This window comes from Paroedura picta, chromosome 5 (genome assembly GCF_049243985.1).
Source record: "Paroedura picta isolate Pp20150507F chromosome 5, Ppicta_v3.0, whole genome shotgun sequence".
Lineage (NCBI taxonomy): Eukaryota > Metazoa > Chordata > Lepidosauria > Squamata > Gekkonidae > Paroedura > Paroedura picta.
In genome coordinates this window covers 67,797,493-67,819,938 of record NC_135373.1, presented here as the reverse complement: position 1 = coordinate 67,819,938, position 22,446 = coordinate 67,797,493, and the positions used below count along the sequence as shown (strand labels likewise).

General features: G+C 43.2%; 1 protein-coding gene across 14 annotated transcripts in view; it reads right to left on the bottom strand.

The window, feature by feature from the left end:
• The window catches only part of CADPS2 (calcium dependent secretion activator 2), a 385,311-nt gene that overhangs the window by 52,350 nt on the left and 310,515 nt on the right, over positions 1 to 22,446 (bottom strand). For 13 of the 14 annotated variants that reach the window (XM_077338372.1, XM_077338370.1, XM_077338371.1 and 10 more), the window contains 3 exons: positions 18,399 to 18,473; positions 11,796 to 11,879; positions 11,663 to 11,695 (listed from right to left, as the gene is read on the bottom strand). In XM_077338372.1, coding sequence (XP_077194487.1) covers positions 11,663 to 11,695; positions 11,796 to 11,879; positions 18,399 to 18,473 — 192 coding nt within the window. The remainder of the gene's footprint in view (positions 1 to 11,662; positions 11,696 to 11,795; positions 11,880 to 18,398; positions 18,474 to 22,446) is intronic. The other variant, XM_077338377.1, reaches the window with a different exon arrangement.

Genomic DNA, 22,446 nt, shown 5'->3' with positions numbered 1-22,446 from the left:
CATGACATCATTCAGAAGGAGAAGTGGCAGCAATATAAATAGACTTCCTTTCATTCTTTCTTCAGGATCCTAACTGGAAAAAAACCCAAATAAACAAAACAAAAAAACCCAAGAGCTCTTCAAAGTGTTGGCAGGATTATGATCCCAGGGACATGAGCCACAAGTATGAAATATAAAATCTTAAGCTCTGGAAGATGCATTAAGAAAATAGAAACAAACTGGCATTGAGACTCAACAGAAAATGCATGGGAAACAGAAAGCAGAAAGGCTGAGTTTTAGGACTGGGTCACACAATAACTTTTATTTGCATGAACAGTCCTAAGACCTAAGCTGAATGTTTGTTCTTTTGCTACAGGTAATTTAAAACCTAGGTGTGGCTGGAGATCCCAGTCAAAGGTTAAGAACCAAGAGGCTCTTGATTCTTTGGTTCTTAAGCATGTAGTTTACAGTTATGAACTTGGCCCATTATGCACGGAGTGGAAGGTCCGCATTAATGGCGGCAGCTAAAATCACCAATTATGCATGATGCAGGTGGCAACTGGGCACAGAGTCAACATATGCCACCAAAAAAGCTGCATTAGCGAGATGCAGAAGAAAGTGGAGCTTCCCGGGACCAGGGCGCAACCAGAAGCGGCTCCGGAGTAGCCGCATGCATAATCAGATACTCTGGGTTTTTTCGCCATTGTGTTCTGTCCCGTGCATAAGCGGTTTGCTTCGCTTCTTCCTCCTCCGCGTTCTCCATGCCGCCGTTTCAGCGGCCGTGCATAATAGGCCCTTGTGAGAACTTCGGTGGCAGAACCAGAAGCAGCCCTGAGAAGACCTTGGAGCTTCAAGGGTACATTGAGGGCTGAACGTTGTTAGGTTTTATGCCTTTATTTAAAATGTATTTTGTTTTGTGAGCTGCTGTGGCCTATACTGGGAGAAAGTAGTATTTTATTAAAACATTCATGAAGAAATTAAATCTATGAGCCCACCACAAACACAGCCACCTGCTATTGTTACTGTCACTATTACCGGGAAAAGTTGGCACGATTCCTTAACTAACACATTCTATAACCAAGTTGCACTGACCTGACTAGCCTGATCTCAGAAGCTAAGCAAGGTTGACCCTGGTTAATATTGGATGGAAGGTGACAAGGAGGACCAGGGTGAGTATGCAGAGGCAGGCAATGGCAAACCACCCCTGAGTAGCTCCTGCCTTGAAAACCCTACAGGGTTGCCATAAGTGGGCTGTGACTAGATGGCAAACAATAAAAAAACTCAGTTATGTCTCCTCTTGTATCACAGCTTAACATATTCACAGTAGCCACTTAACTATGAAGAGAGAAAAGTTGTTGTTGTTGTTTTGCTGTGGCTTATATTCTATGCTGGACAGCAGGAATGGGTCCATGCTAAATTGGGACAAATTGATGTAAAACTGGATATTCTCCCCCCCCCCCCATAGTTACCTGCATCTTCTATGTTGTGTTTGGTGCCAGAAAACAGGGTGAAGAGAAAAAAGACTCCCACTTCCCTTCACTACCACAAAGACAAGTGCTATAGGAAATGAGGTGGCAATGTGAGGAAAAAATTCCCTTTATGATGAAATCCCTGTGAAAATGCAAAATGTTGCAAAATCTATCAAAACTGTAAATTCTGAAAAGCTGTCTGTCAGACATGAAGGGAAATCTCTGAACTCATATCTTTCTTGGCGGGCTGTGAATTCACAGGCAAGCAAGAAGTCATTCTATTATGTTTCCTTCCTACTGTGTCAACAGAGTGGTGCCATGAATGTAGCCGTCCCTAGCTTCCAATATTTCTTTCAAAAGTTTGGACACAATCATTCACTGAACACTCAAAACTAATAAATAGTGGCTTGGTGAATGGATGTACCACTTAAAGTAACTGAAAGGTGTGTTATCTTGGAGAGCCAAAGGAAAGTTATCACAAGCCCAGACCTCTCCAGATCCCATGTTTTCAAAATTTATTAAATTTTTATATTTTAAGGAAATTGCAGATATCTAGCATAGAAATCCTATACACAGTTACATTGAAGCCAATGCACTTAGAAGGGTAAGAAAAATTGCCTGATAATTTCATCCAAGGTAATAAATTGAAAGGTCTGTTGCGGGGAGAGGAAAGGGAAGGCGATTGTAAGCCTCTTTCTCCATCGGGTAGAGAAAAGTGGCATATAAGAACCAACTCTTCTTCTTCTTAATGGTGAAAACACTGTAATATCTCCACACAATATCCTCAATGCCCATGCAACAAGAATTGAAACATACACACACACACAAAAGTGAAATCACAACTGAAAGAGATTTGGAAATTTGTATTATGCTAAAGATCAGTTCATCCTGACATATCCTGTGTTGCCGGTATATTTATGAAACATGCAAATTTACTTTCAAGTTAGTTTTTTTTAAAAGTATCTCCCGAAAACAGTCAATAGGAAATAAAAATCCCATTAGCAAACTCTCTTCTATTTTCTTAGAGATGTTTACCTAATCTATGACATATGGGAATTTCACACCTAGTGAATATATTTTCATGTAGCTTGTGGCATGAGACTCTAATCATTAGAAGAATATATACAAGTAAGAGAACTGCAACAGCTGGTGACATTTACCAATTAGAATTACAGTTCTTTAAAACACTTTATCCTTTCCCCCCTGGTGTACACAGAGTAATTATCTTGGATAAATTGATGAAAAATCTAATTTTCCTTAGAAACACTTTTACTTACTGTATAGACATACTTGGATAAAGTCAACTGATTCTCAAAAGAACTTAACAATGACAAAGTTTTCACTTTCAAAGCCAATGAAACTGGATTAACCAGGTCATTAATAACCAATAAAATTATATTTGGGGAGAAAGCCATTTTCAGTAAAATTAAATATTTCAAACAAATGGTGTAAGTCTCTCTAAACCACATTTAGCATTATAAAAAATTGTTTCTTCAAATTTATCACATTTATCACAAGCCTGAGACTGGACACACTATGTTAGCAGTTAATAATTACACATTTTGGAAACTGGGATAAAAGAATTTTTGCAGCATTTTCAGTGATTTTCACCAGGACTGAAATTAAAAAGTGCTTTTTTATACATAATAAAGTAAGCTACCCTTGAATTTAAAAAGCAGCTTGATTCTTTGTTAATGTGAATTACTATAATAAATTTGAAAACAGTTATTAAGTGAACAACTGTGCAGGTAGTTTTCTCCTCTGCATTTTATCTTTTCTTTGGATCTTGACTCTAATCTTTTCTGTATTGTATAGCAGTTAAACTAAGCTTAGAAATATTCAACATGAGGCTCACTGAGTTACCTGGAGTCATCATTCTCTTTTAGCTTAATCTATCTCACAGGGACATCGCCCCTTTCAGTAAAACTGTCTTGCCGGGGTTTACACATAACATTCAATAGACTGACACAGTATAGTCAGTTACTACTAAAACAATAAAAAACATTTAAGATAAATTAAAACTGCATTTGTCGCTGTTACATCATTACTGGTAATAATGCGTGACTACTAGGTATTAAAATTGGGGAAGAAGAGGGAAGAAAGGGCAAAAAAAGGGAGGGCGGGAGGCCCCAGATTTTTCTATAATACTGTTTATTGTCCAGCCGGCCTTAACCATAGGCCTGGCAGAAGAGCTCTGTCTTAGGGGCCCTGTGGAACTCGGAGAGTTCTGACAAGGCCCTGGTCTCTTTAGGGAGCTCATTCTGCCAGGCAGGAGTCAGGGTCAAAAAGGTCCTGGCTCTAGTTGAGGCCAGGCGGATTTCCTTAGGGCCAGGGATCCTCAGCTGATTTGCTGTGCTTGATCAAAGAGCTCTTTGGAGAATATATTCAGAAAGATAGTCCCTCAGATACATAGGGTCCAGACCATGTTAGGCCTTAAGGTTAAAATCAGAACCTCTAAATGCATCTGGAATTCGACTAGTAATCAATGGAGCTGCCACAATACTAGTCTTATGTGGGCTCTCCATGGTGACTGTGTAAGTACCCGGGCAGACAAAAAGGAAGACAGGAGACCCATGTGTGTTTCCTTGATCTCCAGAACATCAGTTTGGTGCAGCAGTGTCTCTTAGCAGAGCCAAAAGAGCAGTACTCTCTTCTCTGAGATATGGTAAAACAGCTCAAATCAATGCTTTGACAAAGAAATTGAGAGAAGGGGCTATCTGATATTTATTTATTACATTTGTATACCACCCTCCCCTGATCTTAGGAATTGAAATGAAGAAGTAGGTACCTCATTATAAGCATATGCCTAATAGCTGATAACAGCTGTTGGTAATGGGAGCAGACAGGAAAGCCACACAGAGAAGGCCTTCTGAGCTGCCTGACCCCAAAAATATGCCCATTAGTGCAATCTAGGGTGGCCAATAGCTGGAAGAAAAATATCCCATCCCTTTAATTGTGGCATAATGGCATGTTCTTTATTAGACTATGTTATTTACCTTCATGCCATGCCTGTTTTGACACATTAGGCATCTCTTAAAAGGACAGTACCTTTTGTTACCAGGTTGTTGACAACCTTAATTGTAATCTTATGCATGGTTAATCTGACTGAACTCAATTGAAACACATGGTATATCACCACTTCAAGTCTAGGGCTATGCCGAAATCCACACAAAGTGCAATATGCAAAGATTTCAATTGTGAATCCTGTCTCAAGTAGCCAGATAGAGACCTTAAATATTTTTACATGACAATTTGTAGTCAATTTTAAGCAAATACCAGACCATCTTTACAAATAAGATCATATTGTAATGGGATTTAAAAAAATTAGATGACAATGAGCTTTGCAGGGTGTAAAGAATCTTGAAATTGTTCAGTTGCACGTAAGGGTTGGCTTATTTTTAATATAGTGCTTTTTAAGAAGATGGGTAAGAGCTCAGTGCAAACAAGAAGCCAAGAAGTCTTGGTCACAGTCACACATAAAGACAAGTAGAAATACTGGAAACACCACTAAGGCATTAAACAAAGATACTTGGAAATTAAGTGTTGTGATAGGGTTACAGTGTCACCTGGCAACACATGTAACCAAACACACTGTCAAAATAAAAGTGTAAAAAGTTTAAAACCACAGGATTATTTTCCTGGGGTTAATCACTAGTTAACTTGGCAAGATGAACACGATTGAAGAGAGACAGAAAATGCCTCCTTAATTATATACTGCTGTAAGTGTTCTTACTTCCTGTTCCTTAACCTAATCCCACAGGTGTGGGTCATCCCTTGCTGTTCACTGCTAAGAAAGTCCATCCTTCCATTTTCACATTAACTGAATTAAACAGAAGCCCCCACTCTTCTGAAGGATGGAAAGTATAACAGATAGTCTTTAAAAAAATACTAAATGGTCAAAATACTTAAATAAACCTTTGCAGATTTTAAAAATGGTTGCTTAAAAGCTACTTTATAATTAATTTAACTAGGGGATGAATTTTTTCCCCTATGGAAGATTTAACTGCAGTCAAAAAACCAAATTAGATGGTGTGTTTGCACTGAGAAAAAAAAACTGAGACAAGGAGTTACAAATTAATGGACCTAAGATATAAAAAGCACATAAAGAGAATGTGTCAGGATATTCAGCAATTGAAAGGGCACTATGATACACAGAGTCTTGGTTAGGTAGATACTTGGAGACTTCTGCATGTGACTTCTGCAAATTTAGCAACTTGATACACTCTTAAGAATTGTTGAAGACTTTCATAGCTAGAATCAACTGGCTGTTGAGGGCATTGCAGGCTGTGTGGCCATGCTCTGGTAGTTTTAGTCCCTGGCATTTCACCAGATGCCATTCGATTCCACCACTGCTACAATCTCCAGACTATAAATATCAGCTCCCCAGGCAAAAATGCGTGTTTTGGAGGACATGCCTTCCAACCTCAAGGAATATTTCCAACCCAGGGGTAGCCAATCTCCAGGTGGAGCCTGGAGATCTCCTGGAATTAGAGCTCATCTCCAGACTATAAAGATCAGATCCATAGGCAAAAAGGCGGCTTTGAAGGTGGGGCTCTGAGGCATTGTATCCTTTTGAGGATCCATGCCCAAATCTCCTGAATTTCCCTATCAAGTGTTGGCAACCATGGCCTGGTGGGCTCTGGGGCCTTTGAGAGCTGCAGGCTTGAGGGCTCAGCCTGCCCATGCTGCCCAGCATCCTTCCCAGATGAAGCTGAGCCTGCCCCCTCATTCCCTCCCCCCTTGTGGGAGATCTGCCCTCTTGCTTCCCTCTTGTCATCTTAGAAAAGGTGGTGATGGTGAGAGCTCTCTCTCTCTTTCAGCAGGAAGAGGTGTGCAAGGCTGTGAAAGAGGAACTCCCCTTTAATGTGATATGATTCTTCCAAGGATTGGAGTGCAACTAGGAAGTGCTTTTCCTGTGTCTGGGTGGAGTTCATTAGAAAGTCCATTAGTCAAGGTCTTGTATGTCTTATTTGATGGGCATTTTCGCACATAGTTAAAAATAGCGTTACACCAGCTGAATGGCATAGCACTAAATATTATTGAGCCTTCCGGCCATTCCTCACTGTCTTGCTGTCTGCCGCCTTTTCACATTTCTCACCCTACACAAGCGCTGCTGGAAATGGTGGAAGAGAGCAACACGGTTTATACGCAAATCTCTTCCACCTGTCAATCAAGCCAGGTAGCCAATCCTCTTTCTCTTTTTTTTAAAGGTCCCACGATGCCCGCCATTTTTTTTAATTAATACTTCTCCGTTTAAATGCCTATGCACCTAGTCATAGATGCATCTAATCATATACGCATAGTGCTTTTTGAACACCACCCCTTATGGAATCACAAGTCTTGAGTCTTATAAAAATTAATCTTGTTCCTGATTTTTTTTTTTGGTTTTAACTTTTGGAAAAAATATTATTGGCTTTGCCTGCACGCTTGTATGCCTACTCATTGCTCCAGGCAGTTTGCCTTAAAAAAAATCCCATCCCTGGAAGGGTGAGGGAGGCAGATGCAAGGGCAGGACATTGGAGGCAGAGATAATGCTTCTTTGCCTCCATACATTTCTTTTGTGTGTAGTCTGCTGGTTGTCTGATGGGGGAAAGTGCTTTTTAAGTTCGTGAATCCATTTTCTGGGATTCACCAACTTGCGCTTTAAAATGACGGATATCATGAGTAGTTTACTGGACACAGGAGATTAGCAACATCATGCAAAGGGTCCAGAACATAGTGTCTGCTGGGGGTGAGTATGATGCTATATTTATGGCATGTGGAATGGCCCGATTTGAACTGTTGAGGAGTGTTTTTGAATTCCATTTTTTTTTATTCTGTGTTTTTTAGGGCTGGTAGATGGGTTTTATTGATTTTCAGACTCTTCTTTAACATGCCCTCCTCCTTTCACAAACCTATATCATGAATTCCTTTTTCAAAGCCTGAAACTGTGTCAGTGTTTGTGAATTTCAATGGCTTCCCTGTATAGTCTAACATAGTGTTGTCCACCATTTCTCTGTCTTCAAATAGGATTCAAATTGGTTTAGAACATGTTCAGCTATTGCTGATTTCCCAGGTTATTTTTGTCTGCAGTTATCTTAACACCGCCCGTGGCGCCACGGGCGCCATGAACTAAATAAAATGGTAAGGGGTTCTGGGGCGGGATGTGTCCAGGATGAGGAAGGGTCCGGATTGGACCCTTCCTCCGGACAATTGGAGGGACCAATCCACAGGCGCGAAGCGCCTGCCGATTGGTCCCTCCGATTCCCAGCCCCGAGCAACTGCGAGCCGCGCACAGCACGGCTCGCAGTTGCTCCTTTGCCGTCGGCCTGGCGCGTCGGGAGGCGCAAAGCGCCTCCCGCCGCCTCCTCCAATATCAACGTGGAGCCCCGCAGCCTGCCGCCGAGCCGCTGGCCGCACTCCGATATCCGCCAACACAGCCAGGACACCGCTGAGCCGCTGGGGGGGGCCCCCACCCTCCTCAAACGGCGCGAATACAAACAGCACAACGACAATCCGCCGCCCGCCCTCGCACTTCACCGCCGACATGACGAGACCGCCGACCAGCCGCTGCAGGAACCCACGGCCTACCTTCTTACTTCCTGTTGCTGGCCACCGCCACCACGACGACGCTGCGGAGCCGCCGCCCACACTCCAACATGGCCGCGCCGAACGCCAACACGCAGATGAGCCGCTGCCCACTAACAGTTCGTGCCAACTTAGTCTCCAAAATACCGAGGCCCAACGACCAGCCACCACACGGGACCAGCGCTGGAGCCGCCAGGGTGCACGCAGCAGGCAGAAGCTTCTGCGCCGGCAAAGCTGGCGGCCTCGTCAGCGGCACTGCCGGAGACGTCTGCGCCGCCCCTGAAGCCCCCGCACCCAGCAGCTATGCCGCCGCCGCCTCTTGCTGCTGCGCTGAGCTCTGCTGCTGCCGCTTCCTCAGCTTGCCGCTGCGCCGAAGCCTCCTTCTCCCGCCCATCAGCCAGCCAACCTCGCCTCGCTCAGCAAGGGCGCAGGGCCTGCCACGCGGCCTGTGCACCCACTCCGCAGGGCGAGGAGAAGAGCCTGAGGAGCCCTCGATGAGCGGCCAGGGCAGCCGGCAGGACGGAGCTCAGAGGGGGAAGGAGAATGCCTCCGAATGGCTCTCCGCTCTTCCTCCCTGCTACACTTTAGGTAGGCCATTCCGCTGGGGGGGGGGGAGTAACTGCTAGGGCCCGCTGTATTCAGACAACAGCGGGCTTATTTTCTAGTAAAAGAATATAAAAGGAAAGAGATTCCCATCTTGTCCTACCTCTGAAGATGCCAGCCACATTTATGGACAAGATGTCAGGGACCAAAAGTACCAGACCATGAGCACACAGCAGTCATAACAGTGAATTGCTACATTCTCGTTATACGTGTCTACTTCTGGTTGCTTAGCTTCCTTTTTGGAACTTGAAGGAGAAAACAGAATTGCTGACCCAAGGTCACCCATTCTTTCTCAGCCTAATCCTGAGGTTGTTGTGGTATTAAAATGGGAAAGAAGACAACTGTGTTTCAGTTCCTTGGAGGAAACATGTATGTGTGTATGTGTGTCAGTGAGTGAGAGAGATCAATGGGCATTCTGGATTACATGAACAACAACAACAACATGAGATGAGCCACTGCTAAAAGAACAACTAACAGCAGACTTTTATTTCACATTGCTGACTTAATGTTACAAGACCACCACACTGAACTTCAATGGATACAGACTTTTAAAGAGCTTTTTTCCATTTATATAAGAAACTATTTCATTTTTAAATTTTTTACAAGTTTCTTTGAGCAAGTCTTTTGGAGAGGTGGTATAATGGACATATTCTAAAAGAAAGAAGGGAAATAAGCACTTTTTTTGGGGGGGGAATTTTACACTTATAACGGCAGCAGAATTGATAATTTTGGATTATTCCAAGGATGAGAATGTAGAAGTTCTTTTATTCTTATGATTTGGTTCTCTGTGTTCTATACTTTATACTATTACACAACTTTCAGCTCTTTTTCAGCTAGAATACAAGATACCGGCATACCAAAAGTACTTATGAATGACAGCTAAGAGCATATTGTAACTCAATAGATCAAGCATTAAAGGGAGGTTAAAATCTTTAGAATCCTTCTCTGATACAAACATTAATTGCACTACAACTTGTAGAAGTGAAATTCTTTGCCGCCTAGACTATATTTTAAATTTGATAGGCCTTGCTCAGCTCTTTTCTTTTTCAGATCTATATTTTAAAACACTTTTTATTCATGCTTTAAACAAAGCACTAAATATCCAGGCTCCTTAAAAGCAATGATGAGCCTCAGGGAACAAGATATTCATGAACTTCTACTTTCCCAACAGAGCCACTTTTCAACCTCTCCTAGCTCTGAGTTCAAATTGTCACTCTGAGTTCAATTTGCCGTAAAAATCTTAAGTAATGCTAACGGCTGATCTCCACATGATGGAAGTTGGGACTGAGGTCTCCTCTCTCTGTACAAATGAACTTTTCTGTTTCCAGACACATGACACTCCAATTGGATTGTCACCACAGCTCATGTGGAGAAGGAGCTCTAAGTCTCCCCCTGCCCTGAGGTATTTTCTTGTACTTTAATGGTACCCGAGAGATGCTGTTGAGCCTGTTGGGAAACTCACAAGTTTTCATATGGGTTTCCCCTACTGGCCGGACACTACCCCCCCTCCCCCCAACCATTCTGTCTCAGAAAAATGGAATGCTGCACCTCAGTTGGATTGATATTGAAATATGTTTTGATTCTTAGTTGACTTTGGAAACAGTCAAATCTGAATCAGGGCAAAGCATATAGGGCTGGACTCCACCTGTTTATCCCATAATATAGAAATTGGCCCTAAGGGAGCATCGTTCTAGGAAAATGGTTTTCTAACAACCTCTAGAAGAAATTGTAACTACTTTACTAAAGGGATCAAATCGCATGTTTGACTGAACACTAAAGCACAAAACTGGAAGAATGAGAAACTCCCATGAGTATATACTGCAGAGTAAGACTGTATCAAAATTAGCACAATGTTGAGCGCATACAAGGTTGATTTGTGTATCTGAAAATGTAGAAACATCTGAGTGCATTGTGGTGTATGAAGTACTATGGTTAGCAAGTATACATTTTTACAGCCAATGCACATTTTTCATACATGGCATAGCGAGTAAAGTACCTAGTTTCCGGTGGATAGCTATGTTGATCTGCAGCAGAAGAGCAAGATTCAAGTCTTATAGCACCTCAAACAGCAGCAAAGATTTCTAGGATATAAACTTTCAAGAGTCAAAGCTCCTTTGTCAGATAGCTCATGAAGAGAGCTTTGACTCTTGAAAGATTATGCCCTAGAAACCTTGTTGGTCTTTAAGGTGCTACTGGATATGAATCTTGCATGTATATGGCATTTCTATTTCAAACTGTGTGACCCGGCCCACTACCCAAGGTAAACTGAAAAGGACAAAAGGGATGGAAAAGAAGAAAGCTGGGAGAAGAGAGGCCCAGGGAACAAAAATTTTAAACTAATGGCATCAACCTAAAGAAAGATTTAAAATCTTTAAAAAAAAGAAAAGAACAAATAGTAAGATGAATAGGAAAATGCAGACAAAGGAAAAATCTAGGATATTCTTAAGGTGGATAACACACTTGATATTTTCACTAAGCTTGATCTGAACAATGGGTGGCAAGAGAGCATAAGGGTCACAACAAACTGTTCATGGCCATAGATGTAATTCTGTAGAAAATGTGGCAGGAGTGTTAATTTTCCTGAGAAACCCAAGTGAGCGAAAGCCTTGGCACAACGACCCAAAGGATGAAGCAGTCCCTTATGAAACAGTTCCTAGGTTACACTCCTCAGTTCTCTGCAACTGCAAAAGTGCATGGAGGATAACCTTCCCAAGCTTTGCTCTGTTGGCTGCTACTTGAGGGAAATGAAATACCCTCGAGAGGCAACACTGTATCTGTTTAAATACTTTGTGCAGAGCTACAATGAGCCTCTAAAGCAGGGGTAGTCAAACTGCGGCCCTCCATTCATTCGCTGGCAGGGGCTCCTGGGAATTGTAGTCCATGGACATCTGGAGGGCCGCAGTTTGACTACCCCTGCTCTAAAGGAAAGTGCAATGGTCACGTATGAAAAAAAGAAGAAAGAAAAAAAAACAAACACATGCACACCGTGGAAAGCAACAATTTACAAAAATTAATTTTTTCCTTCGGGGAAATATCATACTTACAGGAACATCAACATATTTTGCAGCCGCTTTCACCTTAAAAAAAATTGAAAGTAAAAAAACAAATACTGTAACCAGCAACCATTAGCACTAAGTGGACTTTAATAATCAATTGCAAAAGAACTGAAGTACTTACAGTGAATGAAAGGATGGACGAGAAGAAAGTGCCTTCATCATACCTTGATAATTTAGACAGTACGCTTTCCAGCACTGCAATAAACTATATTAAGAAGAACTAGGTAAATATTCTCACAGGCACAAAGGATTCATGAAAATGACTCATACAGCTGAGGAAGGAGAATGTTTCCTCATGTGGCTGAGACCATGCAGTCAAAATGCTATACACTGGCAAAAAGGGTTAAACTTAATCTGTTCAGCAACTATACAGAAAGTAGCCATTAAGGATACACATGCATGGGTAACCATTACTAGAACAAGTCAATACAACAACTAAGCCTTGAGATAAGAGATTCCGGTGTTTAAAATCAAATCAGCCACTACTGGTTTCAATGCTGGATCCACTTGTTCTGTTAATGCATTTCTGAGGTTGGTATTTGTTACTGAAGTAGAAATGCAAGAAATACCAACGACAACCCCTCCCCCAAATTCATAAAATATCCTGTTCTTGTTTATTTTTGTTTTTTAAACCCCAAGATGGCAGAAAGATTTTTTTTTGGGGGGGCACCAAAATAAGTAGACATCCTATACCATACTTCTGTGGCTATTTTTTTTAAAGAGCTTGGATCTCACTAGAAGAAGAGTTGGTTCTTATATGCCGCTTTTCTCTACCCAAAGGAGGGTCAAAGTGGCTTACAGTCACCTTCCCTTTCCTCTTCCCACAACAGACACCCTGTGAGGTGGGTGAGGCTGAGAGAGCCCTGATATTACTGCTTGGTCAGAGCAGTTTTCTCAGTGCTGTGGCGAGCCCAAGGTCACCCAGCTGGCTACATGTGGGGGAGCGCAGATTCAAACCCAGCTTGCTAGATTAGAAGTCTACACTCCTAACCACTACACCAAGATGGCTCTCAGCACTAGAAAACTAGTTCTGGCAAAGATGCAGATTGTACTTTTACTGTTTTATTATATACTAGGGGCAAAGCCCGTTGTATCCAAGAATATAACGGGCACTCTAGAAGAAGGGAAGGAGTTGTTCAGTCTGTAAGGGCATGGGGTTGAATGTGTATGTTGTGTGGGAGGTTGTGGTGGCGTGGTGGAAAATGAGGGCATGGGTGTGGGGATATGGGTGTCAAGAACCTATGGTTTGGAATGTTAAGTGTGGGAGAGGACTGACCTTTGGGAATTGTGGCATAGTGGTTACAGATGAGCTTTCTGGAGCCATGCCTTCAGATATGTGAAGGGAAAATCAGACTGGAGACTCTTCTTATGGGGGGATTACATGGCAACCAATTCCTCCCACTTCTGCGTCTTTCCCCTTCTTGTGTGAATTAGGCCACAGAAATGTCCCCCTGCCCTTATACACATGGGGTAGTCACAGTACACAGGGCTGGCACAGCCTGTCCAAGCCTCTGGTCTCATCCCCCTTGGCAGCCCTACTGACTTCATCTCCCTGCGGTGGTCAAGGGCAGACTGGCAGCGATGTCTCCATATTGCCCCTGGCTGGGCTGGGTTGACGGGCCCTGTCAGAACTTTGGCTTCGCGCCTCCCTACTGGCTGGAACTCTGATCTGTCCTGTTGAGGGCCCAATTGGAAGGAGCTTTGTGCCTTCCGATTGGGCCCTCACCTGGACCAGCCCCGCCCACTCTCCACCCACTTAGGCCTTAGCCTTTTATGTTTATACAGCGACAGCTGTATAAAGACTAGCAAGAAAGCCCATTGCAAGCAGGAATGCAATGGGTGCTAGGACCCAGGAGACAGCGGGAGGTGCAGATCTCTCTCTCTGTGTCTCTCCCTCTCGCTGCATATCTCTTGGTGTGCCTTTTAGCAGGAGGAATAGCAGGTAATTAGGGCTTGTTCTTAGGAGGGAAGCAGGGCTGGTGTGCAGTTTGGGACAGCTCTTTCTGTCTGTCTCTCTCTCCGTTGCAGCAGGGGCGGTTTTCTCTGTGTCTCTCTGTCCGTGGCAGCAGGAGCCATAGCAGGTAATGAGAGCTCATTCTTAGGAGGGAAGCAGGGATACTCAGCAGCTTGGGGCAGCTCTCTTTGTGTCTCTCTCTACCTCCCTTGCAGCAGGAGCAATAGGAGGGAATGAGGGCTCGTGTTCGGTCTGGCAGGGCTCTGTATGTCTCTCTGTGTGTCTCTCTGGTGCGGCTGAGAGGAACGTGGCTAGCATCCAGGGAGGGAGGGAGGGAGCTGTAGGGGCAGGGCCAATCAGGGTGCAGCTAGTTGCACCCTGATTGGCCCTATTCCAACTTGGACAGCCAGACACATTCCACCCCGCAGGCTGTTTCACAAATATATAGCGGAACCATGGATATGGATGTATATAAGAGGCAAAATTGACATGGGATATTAGCCCACCATTATTCTGCACTCAATCCTGCTCATTCTGGCTCTGAAGGATGGACAAAATTATCTTACAGAGCTTACCTTCGCAAAAAGACCCCTAGTTTGGAGTTTGTTTCACAAGGGATATAAAACCAAGCTGAGAAACTCACAGACTTGGCAAATACAAATCTAGGGTCCCGAATTTATGTACACATACTTAGCAATGGTAGTGTAACTAGCTGCCATCCCTGTTGCAAACCCGCTTCAATGTGAAGAAACTGAGAAGCGTTTTAAAGAATAATTGCTTGACAGTTATACGCTCATTCCTAGAACAGGAACAGCATTTTACAAGTGAGAGGACAGGACAAAATTCCATCTGGCATGCTGTTAATGGCTACTCTAACAGTGTCATAACAGTGTCATATTCCTTGTTCTCCGTAAGGATCTCTCACCTTACAACAGATTCAGGCTCCTAATGGCTTAAAGGAAAAACAGAAGTGAACAGCACTCATCACATCCTTAACCTGTTCCAGTTTTTAACATATCTCCTTTCTGTGTCATTTGTTTTACAATATTATCTAAGATCTATATCAAAAAAGAAGTGAGCTTCACTCTATTCTGAACAACTAGGAAGAGGGCCTACTTTTGATGTGATTCAGATTCTCTGGCTTGTTGACTAACACATCAGTGAATCACATATCCGCAGTGCACTCCAACTAGCGATATCAGGCAGGCCTCTTCCTGCAAAATGCTGATTATAATGGAATTATCATAGATTATTTTAATCTCCCTGAGCTAATAAAGTTTACATGGGAGATGAATGACTGCTGGAAAGGTAAGATGGTCTGAGAGGTGAGGGCCAAGCTAGATGTGACATTTGTCACGTATTCTCCACAGGGAGTGGCAGACATACGATAGCTGCTGGTCCGCATGGAGAACTCCCTCAAAGTACTAAGGAACTGGTGCAGAATGCAGCTGCTAGGGGGTCCTCACAGGTACATCTTGGAGGGCCCATATCCAGCCTGTGCTGAAGCAGCTGCACTGGTTGCCGGTTATTTTCCGGATCCGGTTCAAGGTTTTGGTTTTGACCTTTAAGGTCTTATGCAATCTGGACCCGGTGTATCTGAGGTACTGCCTGTTGCCCTATGCCCCCTGCAGGGATACAAACAGGCCCCCTGCCTGTTGCCCTATACTCAGCGGATACAAACTTATTAGTCATTCCCAGCCCCAGAGAAGCGTGCCTGGCCTCGACCAGGGCCAGGACCTTTTTGGTCCTGGTGCCGACCTGGTAGAATGAGCTCCCAGAGGAGCTGCAGGCCTTGCAGAAGCTTTCAGCATTCTGTAGGGCCTGCAAAACGGAGCTCTTCCACCAGGTCGTGGAATGAGTCTGGGCCACATGGACAATCTGGCCCCCCTTACAGTGGCAGTAGTGCAACCCATCTGGCACCCTCTGTCATCCCCCCTCCCCCATAGCAGGTTACGAAGGGGTAGTGTAGATATGAGCTGTGTTTTTGCCGCATCTTGTTTTACTCTGTGGGGAATTGTATATGATACATTTTTTATGTTTTATTGTATAGTTTTAGTGGGGTTTTTATATGTTTGTAACTCTCCTTGGGCCTCCGGGGAGAGGTGAGGGATAAATCTAACAAACAAACACTGACTCTGGGCGGGACTGTGGTGCAGTATCAGGGCCTGGTATGTTAGTTCAACCATGCGGTTTCTCTAGAAAAGGAGTACATTATATTATTAGTTGGAAAGCCTGCTGCATGCAGAAATAAAGTCGGCACTAGCTGGAGGCAGTTGGGGGGGGTGGAGGCAGGGCTGGGGAGGTTTGGAGAGGGCTCACGGCTACTTGGCCATGTCACCCTCCCCAGGTGGCAGGTTTAGTGCGTGGCGGGTGGACTTATGGTGGTCGGGCGGTGCAGGCATGGGCAGTGTCCTCTGGTGCAGGGACCTCAGCACTGCCATGGGCTCGCTGTGGCAGCTCCGCGTACCTGGTGTGGCCGCCGGACTGGCACCTTCTGGGACTGGCTTCCGTGGCCTCCTCACCAACAGCGTGGCCTCCTCTTTGGTGGCCGCAGTTTCTTGGAGGCACGGGCTGCCTTATGCCGCCATTGTGCTGTTCAATAGTGGGCTGTTGGTAGCGGCAGTGACACTGCCTCACTCATGCCAAGGTCAGCAGCGCCAGCAAGGGCTGGCAGTGTCCTGTAGGCTGGCTGAGTCCCGCTGGTATCACCCTTACTGCCATCGCCCTCGCCACTGCCTCCAGTTCCTTCTAGCCGCAGCCAGTAGCTGCAGTGAGGGCCGGGCAAGCGCTGTGGGCCAGCCCCTTCTCGCTGTTGCCACTGCTGCCTCCTTCTTGGCGAGGCTGGCGGCTCCTGCGAGGGCTGGCCTCGTAGGGATCAGCCCAATCAGGGCCGCACCCTGATTGGCTCCAATTGGAGCTTGGACAGCTGGACACGCACCACCCTCCAGGCAGTTTCATAAAAATATATAGGACCATGGATAAGGATTTTGAGACAATGTACCACTGATGAAGACACCATTAAAATGTGTTTAATCACACACACTATTCAGAAATAAGGAATGGTTTATTTATTCTATTTACTTATGAAATTACTGTTTATTAAAATTTATTTTCTATTGCTTCAATAACAGATTAATTTATACCTTTCTGTGCAACCTTTCTGGGGGCTACTTTTAGTGCAGCTGGAGCTTTAATCCTCTGTAGAAGCTTCTAGGTACATTATTTGACATTTTAAAGTTATTCGCCTAAGATCTACAGAGGAATCTCCAGACTTTTCAAGAAGAGTCTATCTGGGGAGCTGGCAATTCCTAAGAAAAGTAGTCATATTCTTCAAAAGCTTTTGTCCATCTTGGTTATTGTATGATTTCACAAAAAATCTGATTGACTGTTTCTTCTTTTAAAAAAGAAGATAGTAAACATCTGTAGCTTAATGCACAATGCCTCATGAGGGAGGAGACCATAAATCTGAAATGGTTCCTCTACTGCATGGCAGCTCTAGATAGCTGGAGAGCAATAATCTTTGCCTCTATGTTAAGCTGAGCAGTGCCTGGCTTCCACAACTGGAAACTGAAGAAAGCAGGTGTGTGCCAGATGCCGCAGATGAGGTGCTATGCCAGATGTTCTGAAGTGGCCACCCCATGGGAAAAGGCCACAGAACTTCCAAAAATGAAGTCTAAGTTGAGGTGATACTTTTCATTTTTATGTAATTAACATTATGTAATTAACACATTGTGGGGGGGGGAACTTTGCCTCATGACAATTTTGTAGCTTGCATGGTACTGCCCTAAGTAAAGCAAAATTCTTATGGATCATGCTAACTATGAAAGGGTAGTGAAAAAGGCATCATATAGGAGTTCTACCCAACTTGGAATCCATAGCTTTGCTTTCAAAGGCACATGACTTTGTGCTATGAAATAGGCAGGCTCAAGTAGGCATAATTCAGAGAAGTTGTTTGCTTGTGATCCATGTGTCTATCTCCATAAAGCCTCAGAGCATGGAATCATTCATTCTGAACAGTTTCATGGCTAGGAGCATTCCAGGACTATGGACAGATACTATGCTAAGTGTGTGTGCGTATATGTTAGGGGGAGGGGTAGAGGCAAACATTCAACACTTCTCACTAGCAGCTATTTTCCTTTAGAGCAAGCTGAGGTTATTCTTCCACTGTTCTCATTTTGTACTGACCCCTCCCCACTCAAAGATTCATGGAAGTTCATTTTCTTGGTGAAAAGTTTTTAAAATTAAGTTGGCTAAAATATCATCCGATTTTATCATTTCCCTCTCTAGTATAAAGGAAAACTACCAAGCTGCTACATTTAAACTTCTGGAGGCCAATAAGAAAAAGTTTAAACATTAGTCTTTTAAATGTAAATGCAATGGCTAGGTTACAGTATGAAAAAATGAAAAAAATACTTTCCTGATCTGCAAGATAATAATGATGCCCCTAATTAAAATCTAATCCTAATATGGCAAAAAAAGAAGAAGTGATGGTGCTTGATGCTGGTAATTAATTAATTAAGCCACTTTTGCATGGAACACAAGAGAAATATATCTGATTGACAGATGCTGCAGAACAACCCCCCCCCCCCCATTTAAACCTGTAAACATCCTGCTGAACTGATGGAGTGCTGGCTGATATGCTTATTTCCCCTTAAAAATGAACAGGTAAAATACAAAACAAAAGCCTCCTTTCTGCAGAAAGCAGATATGGAAATGGTTTTTTTCCTGTTTTCCCGCTGCCACTCAGCTACAGAGCACAAACACATTTACCTTTGCAACAAGGAGTGAAATTACTTCCTTCACTGTTTCTTCTATCAAGTCGTCTATTTTCGAATGGTATTGTTGCTGTGTTTCAGAAGACAAAGGCAGTATTAGCGCGTGTATGAACACAGTACTTTTGTCATAAGTCATATATGGTACAAAGCAGCTAACCCTGACATATCAGATTTACTGAAAATTATCATTTTGAATACCAGAACAAAACCTTGAAAATGATCCACCCAATCAACACTTTCCTACCCATGGCATTGAACATTTTCCCATGTATGCTGTTGAGTTAAGCAGCTAATGGGGTTATTATTTAGATGAATTGAGTTCTTATTCTTATTCAAGCAAAGGAATGTGAAGGATACTTTTTGTCTTCTCTGTAATTAAGGTGGCTGTGAGCCTCCCCCGCCCCAGTTTGGTTTAGCCAGAGAAGCAAGATGAGAAAAAGATTTAATTAATAAAGCACTTTATTTCCAACAACTCTCATTCAGATTTTATGTCCTTCAGAAATAAAATAAGGGGCCAATTGTTAAATCTTAAAAGACCCTTTTTATCAGTTGCATGAGTGGCAGTTTATACAACTCCTACTCAATCTACTCAAACATGCACAAAAATAAAATTTCATCAAGATAGCTGAAAAGACAGTAATAATTCTCTAGGTTATAGAAGGTGTAGCAAATAAAGCGCCCTGAAACTGCTGTCTTTAAATCTGAAAGATTTCCATACTCTGTCTCTATGACAATAGAAGAGACCTTCCATTCTGCAGTCAGCAGGAACAAGGGCTTTTCTATTCTCAACATACATCCATTAAAAAAGAAATTCTCCCACCAAAAACATTTCCCTGAGAGCAAAGAATCCCCTACCAGTCGCTTCACCAAAAATGTGACTTGTAAAGACTAACCCTATCTAGATAGTTCAAGGCTACCTGAAAACAGCATGAACAGAAATGCTTGAAGTAAAAGCACCAAAATCAATATAAACATTAGCCTAACTTGGCAGGAAGCCCACTGAATAGTTTTCTAAAATTTAGCTTTTTCAAAGGCTATCTGCCTTCTTTTTTCAAACTTTCCACACAGACACACTGCAGAACTCCCAGGAGAGCTGCCCTTTTGTCCCACAAATGCCCACTGTGCGTAGATTAATGGAGCAAGCATAGTATATACAAGGAAATGGATGCAGATACATATGTAATGTTGGAAAGGGCCAATTACTGCTTCTGGTAAATCATTCAGTTATACATTCTGAAACACTATGGAAATCATAGCAATAGACACTGGGATACCCATAGACCATTGTACATTATTAATTTTGGGAGGGGGATTATTTTTAGGAGGGAGGGAGATAATGGCAGACAAGAGAGTTAAACACAATTCATACTGAAGTGTATGCACTTTGGCTTCTGCTAACCCTTCTATTAACTCGAGTGTACAGATTAGGCTTTCCCCCCAGTGTACCCTGCCCCCCAAATAATCTCTGCCTGGTTGACAGTTGTTTGTGGATGGGTAACTGCTAAAAACCAGCAACTCGTTGTTTATTTGTGCTATCAGAAACCCTTTCAGGTGATTGGTTTTCATTCCTTTGGTTTTGAAGAGAGAGAGTTCATCTATCTAGTCTAGGTAGGAGAAGACTGGATAGCTATGCCTTTACAGTGAGAAAAAGAAAAACTGAAAAGAGCTGGCTCATTGGGGTGACAGGAGGAGACTATTTTTTTGTAAGTTCCACCAGTGAGGGAATACAAACTATGCAGGAGGGCAATATAGGGAAGACTCCTTGTAAAAGACATGACGTAGCACAGTGGTTCTCAACCTTCCTAATGCCGTGACCCTTTAATATAGTTCCTCATGTTGTGGTGACCCCCAATCATAAAGTTATGCAAGTATTCTTTCATAGAAATTAAACAGAAACTGAACAATGGCGTGAAGATCCATTGTTCATGATTGCATATAAATTGTTTTTTCCCCAGGGTTTCTCAGTTCAGTTCTGCCTCTTGTCCCACCATACTGATCTCGCTCTTTTCTGCTGCTCCAGACAAACGAAGGCTCTATCTCAATCTACTCCAAAAGGCTGTTGTACACATGGCACCCTTCCCGGCCAGGCTGCTTGAAAGGGTTGTTTGACCCCCAAAGGGGTCCCAACCCCCAGGTTGTGAACCACTGGGCTACTTGGAATCTGAATAGTAAAAGGGCCAATAAGGCAGGTACGCCAAGGGAATGAATGCAGTGGTGGGAAAATGGCAAGGCAGCTGGAGATGAAAATTGTTATCCTTTCCTTTGTAGTTGTGAAAAGTTCAAGGGCCAAGTTACACACTGCATAGTCCCTGGCCACTACAGGTACTATGAGAAACGCGCCCTGTGAGTTCCATGCTCAGTAGTTAATTCCCAGGTGCAAGTGAATCCAATTCAGATTGGGCAGACAGAGTTAGAGGACTCCCCTCCACCCAGTGACATTTTATCAATTTGTAATGGTCCTAAAGAGCCACTCTTTGACCTGTCGAGAAAACATATGTGTAGTCTACTGGTACATGGGTAGGTCAGCAGTTAAGGTAAGTTTTGCGAGTGAGGCAAATTGTGCTGCCTAGGACTATTTCAGTTTGGGGAAATGGGGGGATTAAACTCATCTCCTTATATGCCATGGTCTCAGCGGTTCTTTTCTTCACCATGACCCCAACTTTGGCGGTGGCTGGTGTGGTGGTGGCGGTGGCGTGCGCAGACACAGCGTGCGCTCGCAGGTGGCATGTACGTGCATGCGTGAACGATCTAGGTGGCGTGGAGGCAGCCATTGCCATGGCTCCGCTGCCTCCGTTCACCTCTTCCGGCTGCCACTACCACCCGCCTCCTCCTCTGCCCATCACTGCTGCAGCGGCAGGCAAGCTGGCGACCCTAGGGAAGTGGCCAGGTGACCCCAAATGGGGTCCCAATCCCAAGGTTGAGAACCACTGATGTAGCAGGACAGGAATGGGATCTCCTCAAATGCATGTATTTTTGGCTGAAGATATTAATCTGTGTTTATTGCTTTTCATTTTCTGTATTTCAAAATGCTCACAATCCCTGGAATGGCTTATAAATTTAAAATAAAAATTAGATAAGTTCACTTAAAAATGATCAGATCTATAGAATATACAGAAAATGCACTGGTAGCCAATGTGGTATTAGATTAAGATTGGGGAGAACTGGGTTCAAATACCTGCTCTGTCATGATACTCACTGGTTTACCCTGGGCCTATTTTAGGGCAGCCAATCTTAGAGGGAAAAATGGAGGACAGAAAATACATGTATATAGCTCTGCACTTTTTGAATGATTGTTTTGTGTAATTCCCTTTGAATTTTTGTCTCCTTTCTCAGGAGACTGTTATGCAAAAATCTCAGAATTTGGGTTTTCAAGTTTGAATGATGAATCCTGAGGGAATTCTCTTTTCCTTTCTCTTTTAGATGTCAACATTTGGTGTGTGCATGCATCAATGTATGCAATCTGGGTGTCAAGATTTCAGTTTTTGAGAATGAATAGTTCTCATTTCAAAATACCAATATCCAAAATAGGTCAAAATAGCTACAGTTCTTATTACATTGTAGTAGAAATAGAAAGCAATTTCTTGTGTCAAGGATGAATTAAAAAGAATGAAATACCTGGAACCAGTTTAACAAACTAAAAGGTTTCCTTAAGATGTAATAATTTGTTATATGGCTATGATTAATAGTAGTTATAGCTACTGCATTTGCAATACCCAGCAGCTGCAAAGACAGCCTTTAAATAGTTGTTTGGAAGAGGGTGTAGCTTTTTCTATTCCGGAGAGAACAGTTGCCAAATTCCCTTTCCAGCATAACTATTACAGCTACTGGAACCCTGACATCAGGGCCTGATTAATAGGCGGGACACTGCCTGGAGTTAAGGGCCTCAGGGGGTACCTGTCAAGGGCTATCTAGTCAAATATCCACTCAACAACTGAAACAAAACTTTTGAAACTAAAGGACTAAAGTTAACTCTATTCCTGGGTCTACTCAGAAGCAAGCCCTTTTTCAGTTCAGAGGGCTTTATTGCTAGGAAAGTGTTTTTC